Source organism: Dysidea avara, chromosome 9 (assembly GCF_963678975.1).
Source record: "Dysidea avara chromosome 9, odDysAvar1.4, whole genome shotgun sequence".
Lineage (NCBI taxonomy): Eukaryota > Metazoa > Porifera > Demospongiae > Dictyoceratida > Dysideidae > Dysidea > Dysidea avara.
Genome location: NC_089280.1, coordinates 23,118,723 through 23,142,603, shown reverse-complemented (window position 1 = coordinate 23,142,603; position 23,881 = coordinate 23,118,723). Strand labels below are relative to the sequence as shown.

The following is a 23,881-nucleotide window of genomic DNA, read 5'->3' as shown; positions in this document are numbered from 1 at the left end:
ACACACACACACACACACACACACACACACACACACACACGTTGCACAATTTCTGTGATCTTCTAAAGTCTTCATAATCAGTACCATATGACAGGCGATCTAGTAAAATTCATTGTATTGTTGCCTAAACATTTTCATGATAATTTTTTTGTGTGTAAAAGTATTTTCATCTGATTTACGATATACATGAGTGCTCTATTAAAATGTCTCAATCCTTACCAGTACTGATATCTGCAGTATTAAGAAAGATTAGTCTTAGATGTTTGATGCATCTTAGTAATAGCTAAACCATACAGTACTTGCTTGGATATTCTGTTTAGTGGCTACAAGTTCAGTAAAGCTGGTTTGTTAAAAAGTTCGGGTAAATTTGCATGTGAAATTTTAATTAAAACTTAATCAACGTGTACATTAGTAAACCCATGCACTTGCCTTGGACAACAATGCTACAAATTAAATGTAAAGCAATAACAGCATATTATGCAGTTATATATGTACAAAAACACGCACACCCACAGTATTGCTATAGTCTAGTTTTTATATTCAGAAAAACACTACAACCAAAAGGTTATATAGCAGTAACACTGCTCACTAGTACACACTTAGTGAAGCACACTCTTTTGTTGTTCCACCTTCAGTGGTGGCCAGACAACAGTAGTAATCTTTTCCATATGATTGCTTAACATTAGGAATAGTCAAACGTGAAAATACCACCTGTTGTCCCAAGTATCGTCCGATAGTGAAAGACTTTCTTGCAGATGAGGGAAGGCTTTTACTATCCTTTAATTTCCAGTCATATTTCAACTTTCCATGACTAACAGCAAAGCAGTCAAATACAGCATCTGCCCCTTGCTTCACAGTAATCATCTCAGGTGGCTTAATAATCTCTGGAGGAAGAACTGTGCAATAGAAGAAAAAATATGTATATTGCAAGAAAAATTGGTCACTCTGTAGAGAGTTCAGCTACAAACAAACCATCCAGTAGGGAGTTCAGCTACAAAAAATCACCCTGTACGTAGGGAGTTCAGTTACACCCTATATAGAGTTTGGCTACAAACAAGTCACCCAGTAGAGATTTTGGCCACAAAAGGTCACACCGTAGAGAATTCATCTACAAAAAAGTCACTCTGTAAAGCATTTAGCTACAAGCAAGTCACTCTGTAGAGAATTCAACTACAAACAAGTTACCTGTAGAGAGTTCAGCTACGTACATACAAGTCATACAATAGAGAATTAAGTTAAAAATCATACTGTAGAGAGTTCAACTACAAATAAGTCACCATGTAGGGAGTTCAGCTACAAACAAATCACCCAGTAGAGTATTCAGCTACAAACAACTCACCTGTAGAGAATTCAGCTACTTTTGTAACTAAGTTATGTAGTAGATTAAAGTAACTATAATAATATAACCAGTTACATATTAATTTGTAACAAGGATTAACTGTCCAAATTTATAAAAAGTTGGGTAGTTACATACTGTTGGCCTGTTGAGAAAAGATACGTAAAAGTTTGTACAATTATAAAAAAAATGCATGTTTAAATCCACAACTTCATTACATCTCGTTTCTCTTTCCTGCAAAGAAAAGGACAGGTAAAAAGAAAGTCCAAAGCTGATCTATCAGGGGTGGATCTAGGATTTATAAAGGGGGGGCTAACTCAAGGTACTAATCTCTTGGGTAGAGGTGTATGAAGCACACTTCCCAGCATGTGAAACATGCTGGAACTAGGGAGGGTCTGGGGGCATGCCCCCCCCCCCCCAGGAAACTTTTGAAAAATAGATGTTAAAATACTGCAATTTGGAGACATTTTCACATAAAATTCATAATATTTTCTGCCTGTAGATATTTTATATACTACCTTTAGATTATAGGTATGGCTCTCTGAAGCATTGTGTTAATGGAAAAGTTTGGGTAGGTACAGACAACTAAGTACATGATGCACCCCTCTCACAATTGCACAACACTGAATAGGTGCATGTTAGAGAAATAATGTTGAAAGTGGAAAATTTTGAAATTTGAACAATACAAGGTTGAATCTGAGAACATGTTTAATGGAAATTGTGTACCTGATTTAAGTATTGCCATACATATTAACTACACAAGTAGATGAATGAAGCTCTTTAAACAGACCAATGCACTTCATTGTATGTATAGGTGCGGGCAGATTTGGAAAAATTCCATAACAGAACCAACTACATGTTTCCAATGAATGTTCTATTAGAGTAGTTAGCTGACTGCTCTATTAGAGTATCTCGATCCTGTACAGCTCCAATGCTGATCCAGGTCCTTGTTGCATAAACTTTACCATAAATCCACTGATAATACCTTGGAAAATGTTTATAAAGTGGTTTTATGAGTATTTGTATTATTAGTGATCATATAAATTATAATTATGCTAAGACAAAATTTCATTATAGTACTCAGCATATTGATCAAGTAAAGCCTAAATATGAAGAGGGGTGGGGCTTTAGCCCCCAAACCCCCCTCCCCCCCAAATCCGCCCCTGTCTATGGCCTGCTTTGGAGTATATAAATGCAAAAAGAAGTGATGTTATATATATATATATAATCCAAAACAACCAAGCTATAAAAAGGGTACAGTCCCCAAAAATCCATGGTGAAAAAAGATGTGAAATCCAAGTTGGCAGCCACTATGGTAGGTAAATGACAAAAAATTTAATAACAACAGTTCAGGTGAATTTGTTGCTGAGTCCTAGTGAAACTTGGAGGAGGCAGTGCAAATTCATTTGAATTGTTGCTATTAAAATTTTTGTCATTTGCCTACCATCACAGTCATTTCTTGGCCGCCAACTTGCATTTCACATCTTTTTCACCATGGCTTTTTGGGGGCCACACTCTTTTTTTTACAGCTTGGCTGTTTTGGATTAGAAAAATAAACTTATTATGGATGATTTTCTTTTGGGAGTGGTGTGATTTGCAGTCACCATGTGTACCAATATTTGGAGTGCAGTTTCTGTGCAAATTCTTTGTGTGGAGCATACTACAGAAGACTGTTTCGCTTGATAAGTATAGTGAAGTGAAAGGCATGTTGTTTTTGGCCATGCACCAACACAAAATTTCATGCCTTGCACCAATGACAGGCCTCTAGCATTTTTTCTCTTCTATAGCTACATCTTGTGTTGAAGCTTTGTGTTCATCTGCATGCACTTATCAACCATGACAAAGTACGAGAAACAGGTATGTGCTTAACATACAAAATTCTACAGTATATGATAAGGTATATTTTTAATAACCAGATCCTATGGTATATCTCTAGTCCACCGCTGCATATTTTCTAAGAATGTGAAATTTTAGAACTTCCCACATTGGCTGATGAAAACCTGCAGAAAATTGGTTTTACATATGTGCAACTTAATAGAACAGTCAGATCATAAGATACTCAATTGAGCAATCACTTAGTTGCCCCACCTGCAACTAAAACTAAATTTTATGTGACCAGAGACATAATTACCAATTGGAGTGGCCATAAGTAAAGCTCATAACATGTTAAGTTATTCTAACAAAGTATTCACTACTTTACACTGGCAGGAGATATTTAGGCCAGCGTCAAATATGTCAACATATGTGACCCAGTCTGACAAAACCGGGCTTATCACCTATTTAAAAGTAGCTAACGAGAAATGCCGGTTTTAAGTATTTAATGTGTTGTAGCTCGCCAATGGTTGAAGCTATGTGTACCAAATTTTCACACGTATTACACCAATTGCTTACCTTCCAGAGCATCCACTGTGCAAGTAGCCAACAACTAAGTTTCCCGCCATTTTAGATAGTTTTTAAACCGAGGTTGACTGTATCAGGCGAGCTGCAAATTGGGTGCCGGGGGCCCTGGAAGACGGGCAAGATGGTGTTCAGATGGTGTTCAAACATCGAAAAGGAAGGCCAAAGGATGAATTAGGCCAAGGGATGAATTAGGCCAAGGGCCAAGGGATGAATTAGGCCAAGTTTTGAGCCACTGAGGTCTCAAAACTGGCTAAAATGAAAGGAAATTCACAGCACAGATACTTGCTAAAAACCACAGAGCTGTACAGCCACATAGTCATTCCCAGGCTGACCAGAGCTCCATTAAGGCCCCACACCACACGTACGGATCGCCACTGGGCTCGGGAAAAGCAGCCAGCAAAACCAGACCACTCAGCCTCAGGTCTAGCTGATTTTAAATGTGGAATTGGATAATTTATTCATGTAGCCGTGTGTCCTGGGTGAAAAATCGAATCTGCTGACATGGGGGATAAGACCGGTTTTCTTAGACTGGGTGACATATTAAAAAGCATAATAGGCTGAAGTACTATGCCAGCATAATGTTGGGATATTAGGTGGATATTTCAACTATGGTGCTAAATTCCATGAATATAGACTGATATTCCTTAATAGAGCAGTCATTGGAAACTGCAATGGAGTACTGAAATAAATTATAGCTCCTTACATCGATACTCTCTAATAGAACAGTCACTTTGTAGTGAAATACTCTAATAGAGCATTCACTGATTAAAATGTTCCAAGATTATTGTAAGAAATGTTGTTAACCTTGTAGCATAATACAAGTATAATGGGAACACTGAAGAGCATAACAAGTGAAAATTTTGGGAAATTCCTGAAAGCATATTGGGCAAACTTTTCAGCATATTTGACTCAGGCCTAGAGATATCTGACTCATTGTTTGGACCATGGACATGCACTTCACCTTATACTACTGCCAACAGTGGTGTATCCAGACGGTTGGTTTACTACAGGAGACAGGTGCTCTGTAAGTTATTACAAAGTTCTGTCAGCGACATTATGGAAACAGGATGGAACTTACAGTATGAAACAAACTGTAATTCAGTTTTGTTACTTGCATGATGTTTATAATTACTTGAAGTAGCTTGTTAGCATGTATTTAGCAATATGTAGTTTTGTGATGGTGGTAACTAATACAATGTACAGTGAAACCTTACTTAGTGGCCACCTCAGTTATGAGGCCACCTCATTATAGTGACCGGGTCCAGCAAGTCCATGCAAACATATTTTCCAATATATTGCATGCATTTAATTTTTCATTAATAGGGCCACCTCATTATTAAGGCCAGTGGCCACATACTACTGGGCCAATCTGGTAAAACTATTACAATGTTCCCTCAGTAAAGAGGCCAGCTGAGCAGGCAATCAAGGTATCACCGCAAAAGTTGTTGCTCTTAAATCCATATTTTCACTACTGAAAGCTGTACTCATTAGCTATTCAGTCTGGCAGTATACTTTTCTAACCATTATGTCTCAAGTATAATGCTGGAATAATTGGTACAGTGTATACCGTATAGTAAAAAAACTTTTGCGGTAAAAACTTTGGCGAATAGCATTACAATCGTCAAAGTTTTATCTGCCAATTTTTTTTAGCAATCACATAATCAGATTAGCCTTGTTGAAAGGATGGGTATTGAAGTATCGTGACAATTATATCATGCGTTCCCTTCAATTGTCGCAAGGTTCATTGTCTTACAAGAGTTCACGAAAATCTAAACATTGCTCTCGACACTGACCCTTCTCGACATTACAAGAAGGATGGAAGTGCCATTAGGGCCGAATAATTACATGACAAGAACCAGCGAACGATGCTTACACACTCGAATGCAACATCGCTACACGCGATTAAAAAGGGTGTGGCAGCTGTTTCCATCGTGAGTCTTCATCCCTCAATGCAAGGGATAAAGACTCGCCATCGCAACGGTTGCCACACCCCTTAATTGGCGAGTTCTTTAATCACTCGCATGTAGCAAGCAATGTTGCATTTGAGCAGTACAGGACAATTAAAAATCAGATGAAGTCCCATTCGCCAAAGTTTTTTCGTCAATTTTGAGGTGGGTGGGTTTTCACCAAACTTTTTTACCGCTAAAGTTTTTTACTATAGCTACGGTATTTCTACCTTTCTCTGTGATAAACTCTACATAGCGTGTTTAGATCAATTGTAAATATTGCTAGGCAGTGGTGGTTTGTTGAAAGGTTTGTTGAAAACCTCAATAATAAGGCCGCTTTGCTTTATGGCCACATTAATGAGGTTTTCGGTAATATAGGGCCACCCGTAGTAGGGCCAGTTATCCTGGGTCCAATAGGTGGCCCTATTAACAAGGTTTCACTGTACTTTTGTTGTTGTTTTTTTTCTATACACAGCTATCTAACTAATCTCACCAGTTAAGCCACGCTTTAATCAGTGTTGAGCCAGCAAATACATTTCATGGCACTTCATCACTGGTGAATGATTTGATCACACCAATGGCAGTACTATATAGTCTTCTCCTGTCTGGAAGGGTGCCTGTCTGGAAGAGTGCCTGTCTGGAAGAGTATGGTTTATGCCTTGGTTTATATATAGTAAGCAGTGCTCCAACATCATTCCTCTTCTGCTGTTTTGGTCAAGTTTCACTTCACTTGGAGCCTAGATTCAGCTTAGGGCAATTGGTAAAGGTAGAATCTGAGTTAACTATATATTATAGGCACATGCCCTGAAGCATTACAGAGGTATGTGTCAGTGTGCCTAGTAGTGATGCACCAATAAGAGATTTTGCCAATTATCCGATTAGCTGATGTTGAGATTCATATAATGGCCGATACCAATAACCGATCCGATGTTTATTTTTCACCAAAATTTTGCATGTATTTTGCCATTTTAAAACTTTAGTTTGTCTTATTTTTATGAAAACACTAGCATCAAGGTCAGTAAAATAATTAACTAAATAATCTGCTAATAATTACCGATATTGCTGAAATGTGGCCGATAAACCGATTTCTGATTCATCACCGATTAATCGGTGCATCACTAGTGCCTAGTACTAGATTACTCGAAGCCCATTCCTTTAAACTCCAACAGTATATTTATATGACAATGACAGTTGCCCCCATGCAGTATCATTGAAATCTATTGTTCATGAAAGAAGTTGCAGTTGAATCTTTAAGAAACATCTGCCAAACTGCTAGTTACCACTTACACTAGCAATATAAATAAAATGTTTATTGCACTAATAAAGTTATTGGTGATAGGAGAAATGTGTGTAAATCATATGGCTTCATAATGTTCAAGTCTTGCAAAGAAATCCTAATCAGTGTGTGTGTGTGTGCGACAGACTTTAATTTACCAAGTTCCTTAGCACCAATTTGCTTCCTATTACGTGAGTGAATTATAATGGACACAAAGATTGTGTATTTCTAGTTTCAAAATGAAAGTTGGCTTGTATTCATGAGCTGAAGATTTTAGAATAGTTAAGATCACCTGAATTATGGTAAGGATTGCAAAATCACAATAGTGGTTGTGCTTGTTTATTTGCAACATGTGCTTTTCATTTTCTTGACTGCATGACTCACTACCATGATTTAGACTCCTGAAATCAGGACATCTTACTGATACAGACAATTTAGCATGGTCCCAAGGTGGCTGGGTTCCACTGTATAACCACAAAATGAAATTACCTTTTACAGTCAGCTCAGCACATGATGAAACTTTTCCACCCTCATTTTCAGCAATACAACAATAATTTCCAGCATAATAGCCAATTGTGTTGACAATCCGCAGCACACTTGTCACATTATGTTCATTTCGTGATTCAGTCACTGTAGACATCCGTGGAAGCTTTGTATCATCTTTTTGCCAACTAATACTAATATTGTAACCATCAGCAACACACTGAAATGAAGCAACTCCATATATCATGATGTTTATATCCTCTGGAGGCTTTGGTATTACTGGTGAAGTCACTGCAGTATACATACAACAGAAATAAAGACATTGTAACTAAACCCATAGATGTTAAAGATTAAATAACATACAGCACATAACTAAACCACATTGTAAGGATTCTTGTGTGCATTATCCTAGCCAACCTTTGCCTAACAATCTTTGGAGGTCACGTATTATGTACAAACTGTGTTCATGATCAAAAATTCCATGCTAAGGGATCACACCAGAGTAATTCACATGTCATCATTTCATCACCTTTAATGTGGCAAATGGCGTGTATCCCTCTCATCACTTCATGCACCGTAAGTCATATAGCTTTAATAGATACAATCTTCTACTAGGGTGTAGTATATAATAGTTATAACACGGAACACAGTGCACTCTTCACTGAAGAATCATGCGGATATTTAAGTCGTATCTTTTGTAAGCACATTATACATAACTACATAAGCATCTAGCATGTTGCATATATGTATATAATATTTTAGTCATATCCCTCATAATTGTGTTTGTGTGTGTGTATGTGTCTGTACAAAAGTGTATATACATAATTATGAAGAACAAAGTTTTTCTCCAGAGCATACCATTCATGTACAAAATTAATGTCAACAAATAAGCTCTTAGACAACACACTTGCCTGCAGTCCTTTTAAGTAGGTTGCATAAACAGGAGAAGAATAAAGCATAGTGACTTTGAGCATTAATGTTACTAATTTCCAGATGCCAAATCATTTACACAACTCAAGTGAAATGGTTCATAACAAAGCCTTACAGGTCAAAGGGTACATTGCTATAAGCAATATTGTTCAGCAAGAAAGTATATGTGTTTTGCTATATGTGCTAATATCGGAAATACAAACATGTGTATACATCTTACCATACACTACTAAATTGACTGCTAGTGGCAATATAGTTACATCTCCATACTCATTAGTAACAATACACTCATAGTCTCCACTGTCACTCTCCATCACATTAGTGATTATCAGACTGTTTCCAGTCTCTCCAGTAATGTTTATTCCATTATGTATCCATTGGTATTTGAAGTTCTCCACTCCCACACCACTCACTATGGCAGTGAATATGGCAGTGTGTGTCACCTCTACAGTCTGATTAGATGGTGTTACTTTCACCTCTGGTAGGCCTATGTAACACCAATACACCATTCATACAACTACCTAACAGCATCATTTGTATACCATACCAGTAACTGTCAGTAGAGCAGCATATGAATACACAGTTCCCCCAATATTACTTGCCACACAAGTGTATGTGCCATTATAGGATGACCTTACATTTGGGATCACAAGTGTATTGATGTTAACACCAACCACCTTACTAGGAAAATGCATTTTTTGATATCCTGATCCGATTATCCATTCATAACCAACATTATAACCAGTAGCAGAACATGTGAATGTGGCAGTTTGCGTGAGATTAATTTCTTTCGATCGTGGGTGTATTATCATTTCAGGTGGTGGGACTAAAGGAAGATAAAATATGTACACATAAAAAGTATTGTGTCAATTCATAAGTGTACATTATTGTATACTTTAAATTATACAAGAGTACTTCTATACTCAAAACAAGAAAGCTTTGCATTGAGTTGATTTCAAGATCTTGTTGTACATATCTTCTCTATGAGTGTTTAGTGACCAAAAACTATATAGACTACCAAGAATTAATGAGGCCTGCACCATTGTGTTTCAGTTGCTAAATGCCTGTAAAATCCGAAGGGAAGGTAGTGTCTGAGGAGAGTCACAACATCCATATTTCAGACTGCCGAAAAGACCCACCTCAGTTTAGACATTTAATACAGATCTCATTTAGCTTTTACTCTTTATGTGCAGGCTGCTTTATCATTTTGATCACATGAGTGTGTATGGACAAACATAGATAGGCAGATAGATAGATAGGTAGATAGGTGCACACACATAAAGACCAGCAGAATATTCCTTTAAGTCCTATTATTCTTCTGGAATTTTGTACCTATTATTCCTGAAATTATTCCCTAACATTTCCTGGTGTGATTCCTGAAAAACAGCTAAACACATCTAGTATCTTATGCAATTGTTACAGGCAATTACTAGCAAACATGATGGAGATACTCTACTTTTACATTAATTTTGGTGACTGCTTTATTAGAGTATCTCAATCTTTTATCCTGGTTTTATCCTAGCAGTGTTTGAGAGGTGTCTCCATGAGTATTATACTGCAAATAAAATTTACTAGTTATTTCTGAAAACCATCTAGAATTATTCATGATTTTTTTTTACCGCCTATTATTCCCAAACTTATTTCAGCATATTCTGCAGGTTCCTCCTACACACACTTTTTTGGAAAAATTTTCAGTAAACCAGGCACCCAGCTGTGGGCATGCACCTGGTTATAAAAGCAATATTTGTAAGCTAGCATATGTCATTACAATAAAAAGCGCTTAAACAAGAAAGGTGTACCATCAAATTCATAGCCATGCTAGTTTATATTGGCTAAAGAATTTGTACATGTGATTTCCATTGTTTATTGTAATGATCCTTACTAGTTTATTAAAAATTTTGATTTTTCTTTATGCTTCTTTGTTATCATTTTAAAACATTATAAGTATGAGGGAAAGCACATTTAAGTAGAGATCATAGAATTGAAAAGCAATAAAACAAAGGAGATTGCCTACACTTGCAGCTATACTAGTGCATATGTAATTCATTCTTTCAGTCATACAACCTGTCAATAGAATTGCCATGACTGAAGTAGGGATCACTTTTCTTTATTTGGGAGCAATTTGCATGCAAGAGGGCCTATGGAGACCTCAAATAGGACTTCTGGCTTCTTAATCCATTTTATATTCCTATAAAAGCTCACCCTCCTCCCCAGAAAAAAGCTGCTCAATACAGGTCGTATTTTGAGTATTATAAACTTGTACACCCACACAGTGATAGCTAACACAAGTAGGCACCAGCCTATTATGCTGGCATAATTTTGAGCATAATAGGAGCCTGAAAGCATCAAGCATAATGCTAGCATAATAGGCAGAATAATTGTCATACTGTAAGTAAAAATGCATGTCACATAAAAAGGTTGACTTACAATAACAGAACAGTCGATGCCACTCATATGGCATTAAGTAGTTATTTGACATGACTGTTATTATAGTTTACAATGTAGCCAAATTCTTAATGTACATTTCAGTTGTTCATAAGCCAAAGTTTATCATTATCCATAAAAAGTAACAAAACATCAGAACTATGGCAAAAATTTTAAGCATAATTATGAGCATAATAGGCAAAAATTTTTTAGCACTGCAGCATAGCATAATAGGCAAAATTAAAAGCATAATAGGCTGGTGCCTAAACACAGGGGCAGACCCAGATTTAACAAAGGGGAGCACAGGTAGTAAGTAGCTATATAAAGCAGGGGCTCAGGAGGGAGCAGTCCCCAGAAGTATTTTACATGTTTAAACTCTGAAATTTTGATATAGGGCACTTTTATGCACAAAAATCTAAATCATAATAATAAATCATACTTTCTGAGTGGTCTACATTGATCAAGAGCTGCATGTAGGGATCAGTGACAATGTGAGTTCAGTTGTGAGCTTAAAGTAAAATTACCGGTATAAGAATGATGTACAAAGCACCAAGTGAATTTAGTTTGCAAAATAAATTCCTAACAGGCTACATAGCTAAGAGTTTCTATGGGTTGGTGCTGCAGTCATACCTATAGTATGTTCACGTTGAGCTGAACCCTGAAAAACAGCTAAAAATTAAAAGTGGATTTTTTCTCAACCGAGTTAACATTTCTGTCAACCAGATGATTATTGGTAACAGTAAAGGTGTCAACAACAGACACGTACGGTTTGGCTCCATTACAAGTTCGGGAAAGGGCTCTAATGGACACTGTACTTATATGGCTTCCCCATAGGAAATTTATTGTGAAAATTTTGATTGGCCATAAATATTATGTCAAACATTTGAACAAGATTTTGAAATATTTTTAGCGGATCAAGCAGTACTACAAATGAGCCAAATTTCAAGATCGTGTGTAATTGCATCCATGAGTTATTAAATGTTTTTGAGGATTCAGCTCAACGTGAACGTACTATAGTGGAGGATTTTTATAGTGTTACATACTATACGGTGACTGTTCTATTAGAGTATTTGACTGACTTCTCTATTAGAGAATCTCAATTGTGTAAATAAATATCTGTATATATATAATATATATTATATAAATATATACTTTGTTGGGGGTATATAGGGATGATGAGGACACATGCCTCCTGTGCCCCCCTCTGGATCTGCCACTGTAATGAACAAATCAATACTTGGTGTGATTTTTTCATAGCTTCAGACTCTAGGAAGTTCAAATGCAACAGTTATCCATATCTACAAATGAAGATTCACTAGATATACACATGCTCTATATGTGACTGTCTTTGGGAAATCCAGTACTAATGCCTAGTTTGAAGTATTCAGAATGTTGTACCTTGCCAATGGCTGAGGCCTCATGTACCAAATTTCACATAATTATTTGTACACTAATTTCTTACCTTAATTCCAGAGCATCTACTGTACATGTCGAGTAACCAACAGGTAAGTTTCCCACCATTTCAAATAACTTTTTGTGATGTTGGAAGTATTTGGTGCAAGGACAGATTTAGGGGGTACATGGAGTGCTTCAGCACCCCCTTTCCAAAATTTTTACTATTGTTAGGTAGAAGGCTAATAGAAGCTATAGTACAGGTGCAAGTGCATACATGGGCAATGAAAAGATGGAAAGAGCAAGAAGAGAAGAGTTAATCCCTTCTGGGAATTAACAAGAGGGGTTCAAAATTATATTTCAGTGGTAAAACTGCTAAAATCAAAATACTCTATTAGAGCAGTCAACTGTTCTAATGAACATCCATCACTACATCTCTTCTAATCTAGAGACCAGTGTGTGAGCTGAATTGAATCTTTTTTCTTTACCTGCAGCTGTGTATGTGCACTGCTATCTTACCATTATACCAAGCATCCTGACATACCAATTGCTCATAATGACGTTAATTTGTTGTAATAGACCAAACACTATACTTAACACTCTGGATCATTGTTTAGACAGTGGACACTTCACCTTGCTAACTGTGATTTATCCAGAGCATTAGCTTGCTATAAGAGGCAGGTGTTCCATAAGTTAATTATTCCACAATCTGTCAGCAACATCATGTAAAAGTAAACTACGTAATGCCAGAACTCCCAGCCACCATGTGCTTTGCCCTGAAGAGGAATAAGTTTTTTGTTTCTTGTAGTAGCTACAGTGTACATGTAGTTTATAATTACCTGTTAGCATGCACCTGCAGTATTTAGTTTAATATAGTAGTAACTACCATAGAATGTTCCTTTGCTTTGTATTGCACATTGATATTCAGTGCTGGTCATAAGCGGTGGAAAAGGGGGGGCTTAGCCTCCCCCTTAGATTGATATTGATATCATGCCGAAACTATCGTTCTTGGAGTGGGGCTGAAAACTGTGAAAGATCAAGATACTCTAATAGAGCAGTCACTCTAATAAAGCAGTCACAGTATAGTGTGTAGTGAGCTATGTAAGGATTTTTATATAGTTTATCAGCTATTAATGTGTAGCTGGTGAGGTGGGCAGCTATTGTCAGCTGGCTGTGACCTTTTTTTTTTTGGTCTCACCTTCCCAAACCAGAGACAATGTAGTGACTCAGTTCATTTCCACCCTGGTCAGCCCCCCCTCATATCAACTACTTCCTCCGCCACTGGTGCTGGTCACTGTAAAATGTTAATAATAATAATATTTATTTTAATCAACTTCTTTAAATTGATCTTACTGGATTATCACATGCCAGGCTTTGGTCCTATGAGCCAGCAAATACGTCTCATCATGCACTTCATCACTGGTAGATGCCAATTTGGTCACACTACCACCTGGTTAGATATTGGCAGTGCTACTAATCTTATGAATGCAGTGAATTGGTATACATAGTAAGCGGCAAGTTCCATTGTGACTTAATATTTGATTCTTCTCCTGTTTAGTTTCACCTTAGAGCATTTAATTTAGTACAGTAGAATCACAGACTTTACAGGCATCTATTAAACATTACAACATTATAGAGATGCATGCCAGAATACATGGCACTAGACTACTCAGGGACACCTTTGTTTAGGGGGCTGGGATGTAGCCAGGGGATGACATGGCCTAGTTGGTAAGTTGAACACAATAAAGGTCACTACCTGCTGACAATAACTGCCCTCCACCACTTACATCTCCTTATTAGTTACTGAAACTGTTCTATTAAAGTATCTCAATCTTGACTGCTCTATTAGAATATATCAAATTATTGAGGCTCAGCTACAGGGGGGGGCTAAGCCCTTCTATAGACTTTTTGACAGGAGCTACAGCCTTTCTTGCCCCTCCTCTCTGCCACCCCTGAAACTATTCAAGGCTCATGGATTAATTGATCTCACAGTTAAAAGTATATCTACTTCCATAAATCATATTTCCTTTACATTCTCACAGTGTATTCATATGACAATGGCAAATGTGCCCAGGCTATGTCTTTTGAAGTTATATGTAGAAGAAGCTTTAGTTAGCATCTTCATGAACCATCTAGCAAGCTGCAAGTTACCACATAATTATACTGCTACTTTGCAAAAAAGGTTTATTGCACTAGTAAATGTTATGTAATAGCGATAAAAGAGGTAAAAATGGAGTACAAATCATATGGCTTCATAATTTCAAAACTTGCTAAAGAAACTATTCACAACTGGGTATGTGCAACAGAACTGAATCAACCAAGTTTCTCAGCACTCATTCACCTCATATATACTACAGTAAGTGAGTGATTTAATATAAATTAAAAGTTGCTTGTCTCTTACTCAAGTTGAAACATTTGTGAACTGAGGTGTTAAAAATGGTAGTATCATGTGAATAATGATAAGGATTGCAAAACCGTTGCTACATGTAAATAACTCACAGTAGTAGTCGTGCTTGTTTATTTGCAATGTGAACTTTTTACTTTCTTGGCTGCACAACTTACTGTTGTGAATCTTGATTAGGTTGAAACAATACTCAAATGCTCATTAAGAATTTTGGCACTCAAGTGCTCAGTAATATTACGCAGTATTGGGGGTAATGCGTTACTTGTTCTTACATAATAATTATTACTTTTGTGGTAACTAAGTAATATAACGAAATACTATGAGAACTGGTAATATAACTTAAGTTACTTTACTTACAGATGTAACATGTTACCTAAGTAATGAAGTTACTGTAACGAGTCTAATATTATGTAATATTATTACTACAAGTAACGAAGTTACTAAGTAATTCACTGAGTAACACCTAGCCACAACGAAGTAACGAAGCCTACTGATGAAGCTTATTCACCAGCTTCTTACTTATAACCAAAATTTACATGTTGTCCAGCAACACAATCATGTCACGTGATAAGGTAGTAGTTACAACGTGACAATTTATAGGGTATGGATACAAAGTAATATAATATGTAATATTATTATAGTTACTTTATTTTATGGGTAATATGTAACTGCAACTAAATAGTTCAGTTGCAAGTAATATGTAATATGTAACGAGTTACTTTTAAAAAGTAATTTCCCAAACACTGGATCACGTGATCTATTTTACCAGTTCACTTGATGCATCTGTTATCAATAAATATTACCATGAAGGCTATGGAATTAGAATCGTACATGCTTTGTTTGTCAGAATTACTGTTACTTGATGGTCCAGTATAAAACATGTCTCAAACATACAGCTACAAAATTAGCAGCTAGTATACAGGAGTACTTGATTGTTAACACTAGAGGATACTTAAATGCTAAAAATTCATAATCATTACTGCCTTAGCATACAATATTATAAATGCTGTACCTATAGTCTGTTCATATTCACCTGAGCCCTTGTTTCTTGTTAATAACTCTTGTTACATGGGCCAGCTGCCCAAACATTTAGTAGCACTGTAAAGCCAAGTGAGTTGTGAGGCTTCAAAAACATCCTAGTATAGACAATTCAGGCACACAAACATGTTTACTGCATGAAAACATGCTTGTTCCAGTACAAAACCATTGGGAGTGAGACATGTTCACCTCCTTGATATTACTGTTTTTTTGCGGAGCTCAGGTGAACGTGTACTGACTATACTTCAAACTTTAGCAGTACAGAAGTTTTAAGCTGCAAATTATATTACTAGAAGAAATTATTTTCATACCTGTAATAGTCAGCTCAGAACTCTCTGTGCTCTTTCCAGCAGAATTGATAGCCATGCAACTGTACATAGCATTGTGAAATGGTAAAGTATTGCTGATGAATACTGTACTGGATGAAACACACTTTCTATCATAATCATTTATTGGGCAATGGTCATTATAAGTGATTATAGTATTGGAATCATTCTTTACAACTTCATTCCTTAGAATCCAGTTTATTTGTGGAGGAGGATATCCCTTTGCATCACATGTCATGGACGTTGTACTGAATACACTTGAATTTTGATGTGGAGAAAATATCTTAGTAATGACTGCAGCATCTAAATTAATGCAAAATACTAAAGGTTTTGTCTTTAGTAATTATATCCTACACTTTAGTGATCTCTAAGACACATGCCAGTATGGCATGCATGCAGTATAATTGAGTGTATTATTAAGCATACTTGATGGTTACATAATTATATGCCCAATTAAGAATGCATTTTCTATAACGACTATTTAGCATTGAGTACTTGGGTAGTAAAGTAACAGCACCACAGAAAAGCCATTTCAAAAAACACAGTATAATAAATTTCTAAATAAACACAAACATTAGTCTCTACCATTGATGATAACTGGACAAACATAAGGATGGTCTCTTCATCTTTGAAGAGGTACAAAAAAGAATGCCAGATTTTGACAAACAATACTATACATACTTAACTAATGTACATATTAAAGTCACATATGTGCAACAACATAATAGTTACTAACCATTTATTGTTAGTTGTCCTGAGCTGGTAATGCTGCCAGCTACATTGGAAGCATTACATGTGTATGTTCCCTTGTCCAACCATGTAGCATTCAGAATAATTAATGTACTAAGTATATAATCTCCAGATATTGGTGAAGATAAAATGTAGTTTGTAGAGTTGATCTCATCCACTTTAATATCATTGAAATACCACTCTATAAGTGGAACTGGTTTACCAGTAGCTTGACATGTGAATACAGCTGTTTCTTCATTTTTATATGTTTGATTCATCATTCTTAAATGGATAACTAAAATGCAAAAAGTGGCAATATCAAGAATCATGATAGCAAGCAATACTGTATATAGTACTGTAGGTTGTAGGAACAACAAAATTACAGATTTCACAATCACAAACTTATTGCATAATTTCCTGTAATTACAAAGCAGTGGTTTTTACTAAAACATTTGAGAAGTACTGCAATCCATTGATTTTTCACATCAAAACTGGTCCCACTAAAAGTAGTTCTGGGAATTTGATGCCAAATTTAGTCCACCAGACCAACTCTGACACAATGCAGATGATCCACCTGAATCAAATTTAGCAAATTGACCACTGCCATAAACATAACAAATTTTGTGACCAAAGGGGGATAATTGTTGCACCCACAAATAGTCCAGATGTCCTTGAGTGTGCATGAATGAGCATGCTGCAAGATCATGCATGGTTAGTGGACACAGATTTAGGGGTGATGGAAGTGTCCCTTTCTAAGTGATGGCTAGATAGCTATACATATACAGTTACTAGATCTATTAGCCTTGCTTTCTATTTATAAAGACCAAATAGAGTAATCAAATGCTTGAATAAATAGAACAGTAAATAAATCTATGCACTCTCATTCAGTATCTATATCCAAAATACACAAAAAAATTAGAATTTTCAAATAAGTGAATTACTATTATACCTAAATAAAATAAAATCAGCAGTCATACAAAATCAAATCTTAAAAAATAAGTACATTTAGTTTAGTGCGAATACAATATCAGGGGTAAAGTGTTTCAGTCGTTGATGATTCTCTGTGAAAAACTGTGTCATCTAACAGTAGTAAGTGTTGAAATGATTTTTGTAAATTTTAAGTCCATTTGATTGGGTAGGGTTGGTATTTAAAGTTAAAAAAAAGAATCTTTGTCCACTGATACTAAGTTATTAAGAATTTTATAAGTCATAATCAAGTCCAATCTGGTGTGGCAGTAAAGTAAACTGGGTAGATTAAGTTCTTGGAGTCTTTGGGAGTAAGTCATATCATGCAAGGAGAGTATAAGTTTTGTGGCTCTTCTTTGAACTGCTTCTAATTTATGAATGTCTTTCATAAAATAAGGATTCCAAATGGTTGATACATAATCCATGATTGGGCAAACAAGGGTGGTATATAATAATCTTACGGTGTTAACATCCCTGAAAGCAAAGGTATGTTTGATAGTTCCTAACACTCTATTGGCTTTTGCTGGTGTATTACATGTATAGCTACATATGTAGCTATTTTTTTTTATTTTAAAAATTCTGTATACAATTTTATTTTACAACAGAAAAAGCAAATAACGTATTATGCAGTACAATACCAATTTGATGTAATTTTGTCTTCAGTAACCATCACTATTCCTGGTAATAATTGCCAAAAATAAGCTGGGGTATTAAATACAAAAATGAATTATATTGTTGCCAAACAGAAAAACTGTGAAAAGATGCAGCCTTCAAAAAACACAGTGTAAAATCCAAAGTAGTAGCCACTATATGGCTGCAGTGATACTAATCCCAATTTTAATAATGATGACATGGTGATGGAGTAATGAAATTGATCGGTATTAGCAACCACCTCTTAGTGGCACACCCTTTATCTCAAAAAAAGGCCATGCCCTTTTTTACTGCTTGGCTCTTTTTGGCATAGATGTGTATTACTTGCATTACAATATAACAGACCAAAAAAGTGAACTTTGAAGTATTGATGTTCAGACAGCAACTTATGCTACAACATATAACCTATGTAATCTAAAATTCAGTGGAAATAAACAAAAAGGAAAACTCCAGGATATTATAAACATTTAGCCACCCAATTTTCTACATAGTTACACTCAGTCTTCCTTCCATTTCTTACAGCATACATTAATAGGGAATTTGAGAGAACATATCTTGAATAATTTTATAAATTGTGGTAACTACTCACAATCTTCTGCACTTATGTATGTACTTATCTGTGTAGCATAATAGTGTATACGCATGTCTGTGTACAGATATATACCTGGTTCAATATTCTCAATAAAGCGTACTTCAACAGTGTTAACTATGCTAAATACACCTTTTTCAATACCACAAGTATATATGCCATAGTAAGAACTGTTAGTTGACCAAGGGATGATCAGTGTAGAAACATACTTTCTATGCACAGAATAAGGGGAGTCATATTGTTTAACATTTTTAACAACATCACCATTTGGAAAAAAACCATTTCTGTCTCCTTTGTACTGTTTCTCCATTCTGATCGAAGCAAGTACATTTGGCTCGTCTGTATCCACCAATAGAATTTATGGTAATTGTATCTACTGAGCATTGTTGAATGGAAGTATCAACCTCTGTAACAATATCAACATCAAGTATAACACTCATCATACTGGTTGAAGATAGTAGTTAAAAAAAGTGTATGCAGAGAAGTAGTTACTAACTTTCAAATAATAATTAGTTGTAGCTTTTCTATGCCACTAGAGATATGAATATTAAGACTAATGGTAGTGTGTCGTGCAGCCAAGGAAGCCAGCACGCAACACCCATGAGTATATTGAAAGAAAATGCGATATTCGCACTTCCGTAGCTCTGTGCTGTCTTGACAAAACAAGACGATTTTTGCTGTAAGCATTCCTGCCAATGTCAGTACCTCACATACCAAATTTGAGCAAAATCACTTCAAGCGTTCCCGAGATATGCGACTACAAAAATTGGCTTAGTTTCTTTGTTTTTAATTCTTATTTTTCTTCCTCTTTTTGCACACTCACAAAAACTGCCATAAAAAGCAAACTCCATGTCCAATTGCCTTGACATTTGGCACACAGAAAGAGGGTATAAAGGAACATCTTGGTACCAAATTTGGCTAGAATACGATAAACAGTCAAGGAGGTATTAGCAATTATTCACAAAAAATAACACCAATTTTAGGCATTCCAGCCCGATTTTTGGATTTTGGAAAAATGTACTTTTTTATGCCCAATAGATAGAGTATTGATTGCCAATCTCAGAAATATATAGTTTGTTTGATTGAAATTAGCTACTTTGGATTGTACAGTGCTTAAAAACTGAAAAAGTTAGTTTTTCTCTGGGGCTCCCCATACATTTTAAAGAGGGAAATAGCACAATTGAATTAGGAAGCCACCTAGCAACCTGGACTGTCTTGAAACTACAGTAGCTTATAGCTGCAAGTTTGTACATGTAATGAGAGGTAGTATTAGATTTCAGCGATCTTTGTACGCTTTGTGGTGAACAAATATGTTTCACCTACTGCACACTTTTCAATACAATGGTGCATACCCATAGGCAAGTGACTATTTCAAGTCAGTAAAACATCAAGTTAACAACTTATAAAGGTAAACAACCTAAAGTGGAGGTGCCACAATGATGTAACAATACCTAAGGTGGAGTTGTGGCTTCAATTACGGCATTGTTAAGCCGACTTTGAAGTGGTATATACTGTAGGTAAGAGCTGTCGTGGCCTTGAGGGATCAGCTGCAGATGAGGGTTGTGTGTTATTAACTAATACAGGCTTAATACTCTACAGGGAAATGCATGTGCATGTAGCTAAAACTTCCACATAACATTGTTAAATGTATACATGCAAAAGTTTTAAAAAAATTCTTTATCATATTCATAGCTAATCCCAATACCTATAGAAAAGAAAAAGATAAGTTAAAAGTAATACCCAAAGCCGGCCATAGACTGGCTTTATAGGTATGAAATTACAAAAAGAAGTGATATCTATAATCAAAAACAGCCAAGCTGTAAAAAAGGGTAAGGCCTCCAAATAAAAAAAGCCAGTGTGAAAAAAGATGTGAAATCCAAGGTGGCAACCAAGAAATGGCTGTGATGGTAGCTAGGTTAATGGCAAAAAAAAATTAATGACAATTCAGGTGAATTTATGTTGCCTCAGACTTTGATTTCACATCTTTTTTCACCGTGAAATTTTTTTTGAGGCTGCACCCTTTTTTACAGCTGGCTGTTTTTGATTAGATATCTATAGCATACAGTAGGTTGCAAAATAAAGTTTACGTTTCGTAATTGTAATTACGGTGTGATTACTAAGTAATTACCATGTTTGTACTGTAATTACATTTTGACTGTAATTCGTAATTATGCAAAAAAGTAGTTTTTCACCAGCCATATATACAATATACTCATAGTTACCAATAGAGCATAATTCGTAATTATGCTACTACAGCGTAATTAAAATTACGAAACGTCAACTTTTTTCTGCAGCCTACTGTATATAATTGTGGGCTGGTTAATAGGCCTGTATCAAGTATGCCAGCATAATAAAAAGCATAATAGGCTGGAGTGCTATGCCAGCATACTCCTAGCACATTAGGTGACTATATGGAGCTTAATTCCATGAAAATAGATCAGTACTCTCTAATAGAGCAGTCAGTAGAAACTGCACTCAAAATGCATTGTATATTGATATTCTCTAATATAACAGTCACTTTTTGTAGTGAAATATTCTAACATAATTCACTGATTAAAATGTTGTAAGATAGGTTGCTAACTTAGGGAACTTTTTGAGCAAACTTAACTCAGGCTTACTGGTTAGTTTCTTTCCTATCACAATGCTATAAATTGTACACTAAAGTGAATACTATACATATAATGGATCACGACAATGCACAACAAGAGCAAATTAAGTAAGCAGAAATTACCAGCAAATATAACTAGGCATGAGGCTACTATTATACTCATGTGTATTCAAATACTGCTAAAAAATTTAATCTATTTTTCTCACAAATGCCTATTATTCCCAAAATTATACCACCATCTTTGTTTATAACACTAGTTCATTACTGTATTAGATCATTTATATTGATATATTTTGTCTTGTATTCTTTCAGCTGTTGCTATATTAGAGTATTTCATTGCATAATTGTGATTCATCATTGCTTCAATAAAGTACTACAATTATTGTCACTGTTCTATTTTTTTCACTGCTTTGTAAGAATACGAAAAAATACATTCACACCTTCAATATAATAAAATGCAAATGGTTTATATATGTGGCTAAATTTTGGAAAATCACCCTTGTGGTTGTGCCTGAAACAATTAGACTTTTGAAACTAGTATGATGCAGTTAATAACAGAAAACACTTTTCAAATTTATTTTATTTATTTTTTTATTTATTAAAGCTTTACAGCACAAGTTCTGAAGGTCTGTAGGACACCTGGTCCTACAGCCTGTTTAAAGTTGTTACAGAAAGTATGTTTGAAAAGGTGGAGAAAGGAGAAAAAATCCATGACTGGACCTATACAGCCTCAAACCTGCAGCCATCCAATTAATGTTCAAACGCTTACAGGAGTCTGTCAGGCGGTCAGGATGTTTTCTCGTTGTCAATTTCATGCATATGTATCCAAGGAGCTCTAGAGAGTGCCTTCAGCACTTGTGCTGTAAAGCTTTAATAAATAAATAAATAATATTTCTAAACTTTTTCTTGTAATTTAAGGTATCAATGGTTTACTCTACCCTTAATTGGGTGAAATTTAACTTATAAAGCTGTGTTTCAGAACTAAATGTTTAATGCATTGAATGTGCCCATAAGGGTAAAATTTGGTCACATATGTGTATGCTTACTGAGATCAATAATAGCCATAACACGAGGAGGAAACCAAGATCCAATTCCACAAGTGTATGGGCCAGCAAATGAATAGTTGAAAGTAGGAATAACCATTGTAAAAGAAACATCTTCATGATTTTGTATGAAGTAAGGATAACCCCTTGGAGTAATGTAGTAATCATGAAGTATACTGCCATCAGGGTAAAACCATCTAACATCATCATTTCCTTCATTGCAAATACATCTCATTGTCACATTCTCCATGCCATCTTGCAACACTCCTCCAGCAGCCATCAGGGTAGTAGGTTTTACAGGGGTAATTGTACAACTACCTTCTGACACTATTACAAGAAAACACATGTAGTGAAACCGTTATTAATCAGGTGCATTTTATGCATGCACATATGTACATAACACCAAGAGTATAATATTATAATGGGGGAGGGAGAGTGTTGAACTGCACTATGAGCTGTGAACCCATAAAATAGCCTGCATACCTTCGTTTCCTCTCATAAACCTGACCACCGTTGATTGCCCAGATTAACATGTTACTAGTTCAAGGAGGTGGTCTGCATGGCATTGCACTGGCTGAAACTTCATCTAGATGTGTCACTTTTGCTAGCAGAACTGCTGAGGCAGGGGATGGCAACCATGAAATGTCAAATGAAGATGCCATGTGTGAGGTTGATATTCAAGATGACCCAGAGTACAGTGCACATGAGTATTGGAACTTAGATTCATCCAAGGCAGCATCAATGTTCCTGTTGTGATATATGCTTTTGAGGTTAGCTACCTGTGTCTCTTTTCACTGAGTTCCTCTGCACAATGTGCCATAGTTTCCTTGGATACACTGTTTCACTCATTACATAGGTTCAGTTTCTTCATGTCACAGTGTGTACACATGAGCATAAGGTGTACCCACTGTATATACCTATAATCAATCAATAAAAATCTCACTGAGTTGTTTGAATGATACCATAGGACTATACAGGCTTATTTTCACAGCATATAGAATTATAGTTTGACACTCTCCCTCCCAATTATATATTCCTGATTAAATATATATGCATTATGCACAAGCATGCACGTATATACACACTATGTATTTTATACACTGGTTGTTTCAAGATGGCATTTTGTTCAGTTGGACTATTTTGGTGTGGATTCATTTCTTTTTGTACTGATATGCAAGTCTTGGTATACCTGATTGTGTATGTATGTCGTATATGTAGTGTATGTACCACTCTGCATTAGCAGTTCAATTAAAGGTGCTGCCAAGCCATAATTTACATATGGCACTGCTGCAGACCACAGCGAGTCATTATAAGTTATAATGCACTGGTTGTGGTTTTGC

The 23,881-nt window shown here is 35.8% G+C and overlaps 1 protein-coding gene across 2 annotated transcripts; it reads right to left on the bottom strand.

Annotated features, from left to right (window-relative positions):
• Positions 1–444: 444 nt before the first annotated feature.
• Positions 445–22,686, bottom strand: LOC136266729 (peroxidasin homolog). 2 transcript variants are annotated; one of them, XM_066061751.1, is made up of 8 exons: positions 22,545–22,686; positions 18,966–19,296; positions 16,692–16,979; positions 15,941–16,258; positions 8,919–9,197; positions 8,592–8,858; positions 7,448–7,732; positions 445–896 (listed from the first exon to the last, which is right to left on the bottom strand). In XM_066061751.1, exons 2-8 carry the CDS (start codon positions 19,198–19,200, stop codon positions 589–591), a joined length of 1,980 nt encoding a protein of 659 aa, XP_065917823.1. In that variant the 5' UTR covers positions 19,201–19,296; positions 22,545–22,686; the 3' UTR covers positions 445–588. The 2 variants fall into 2 exon arrangements, with proteins under 2 accessions (XP_065917823.1, XP_065917824.1); XM_066061752.1 differs by lacking the exon at positions 15,941–16,258.
• Positions 22,687–23,881: the final 1,195 nt, after the last annotated feature.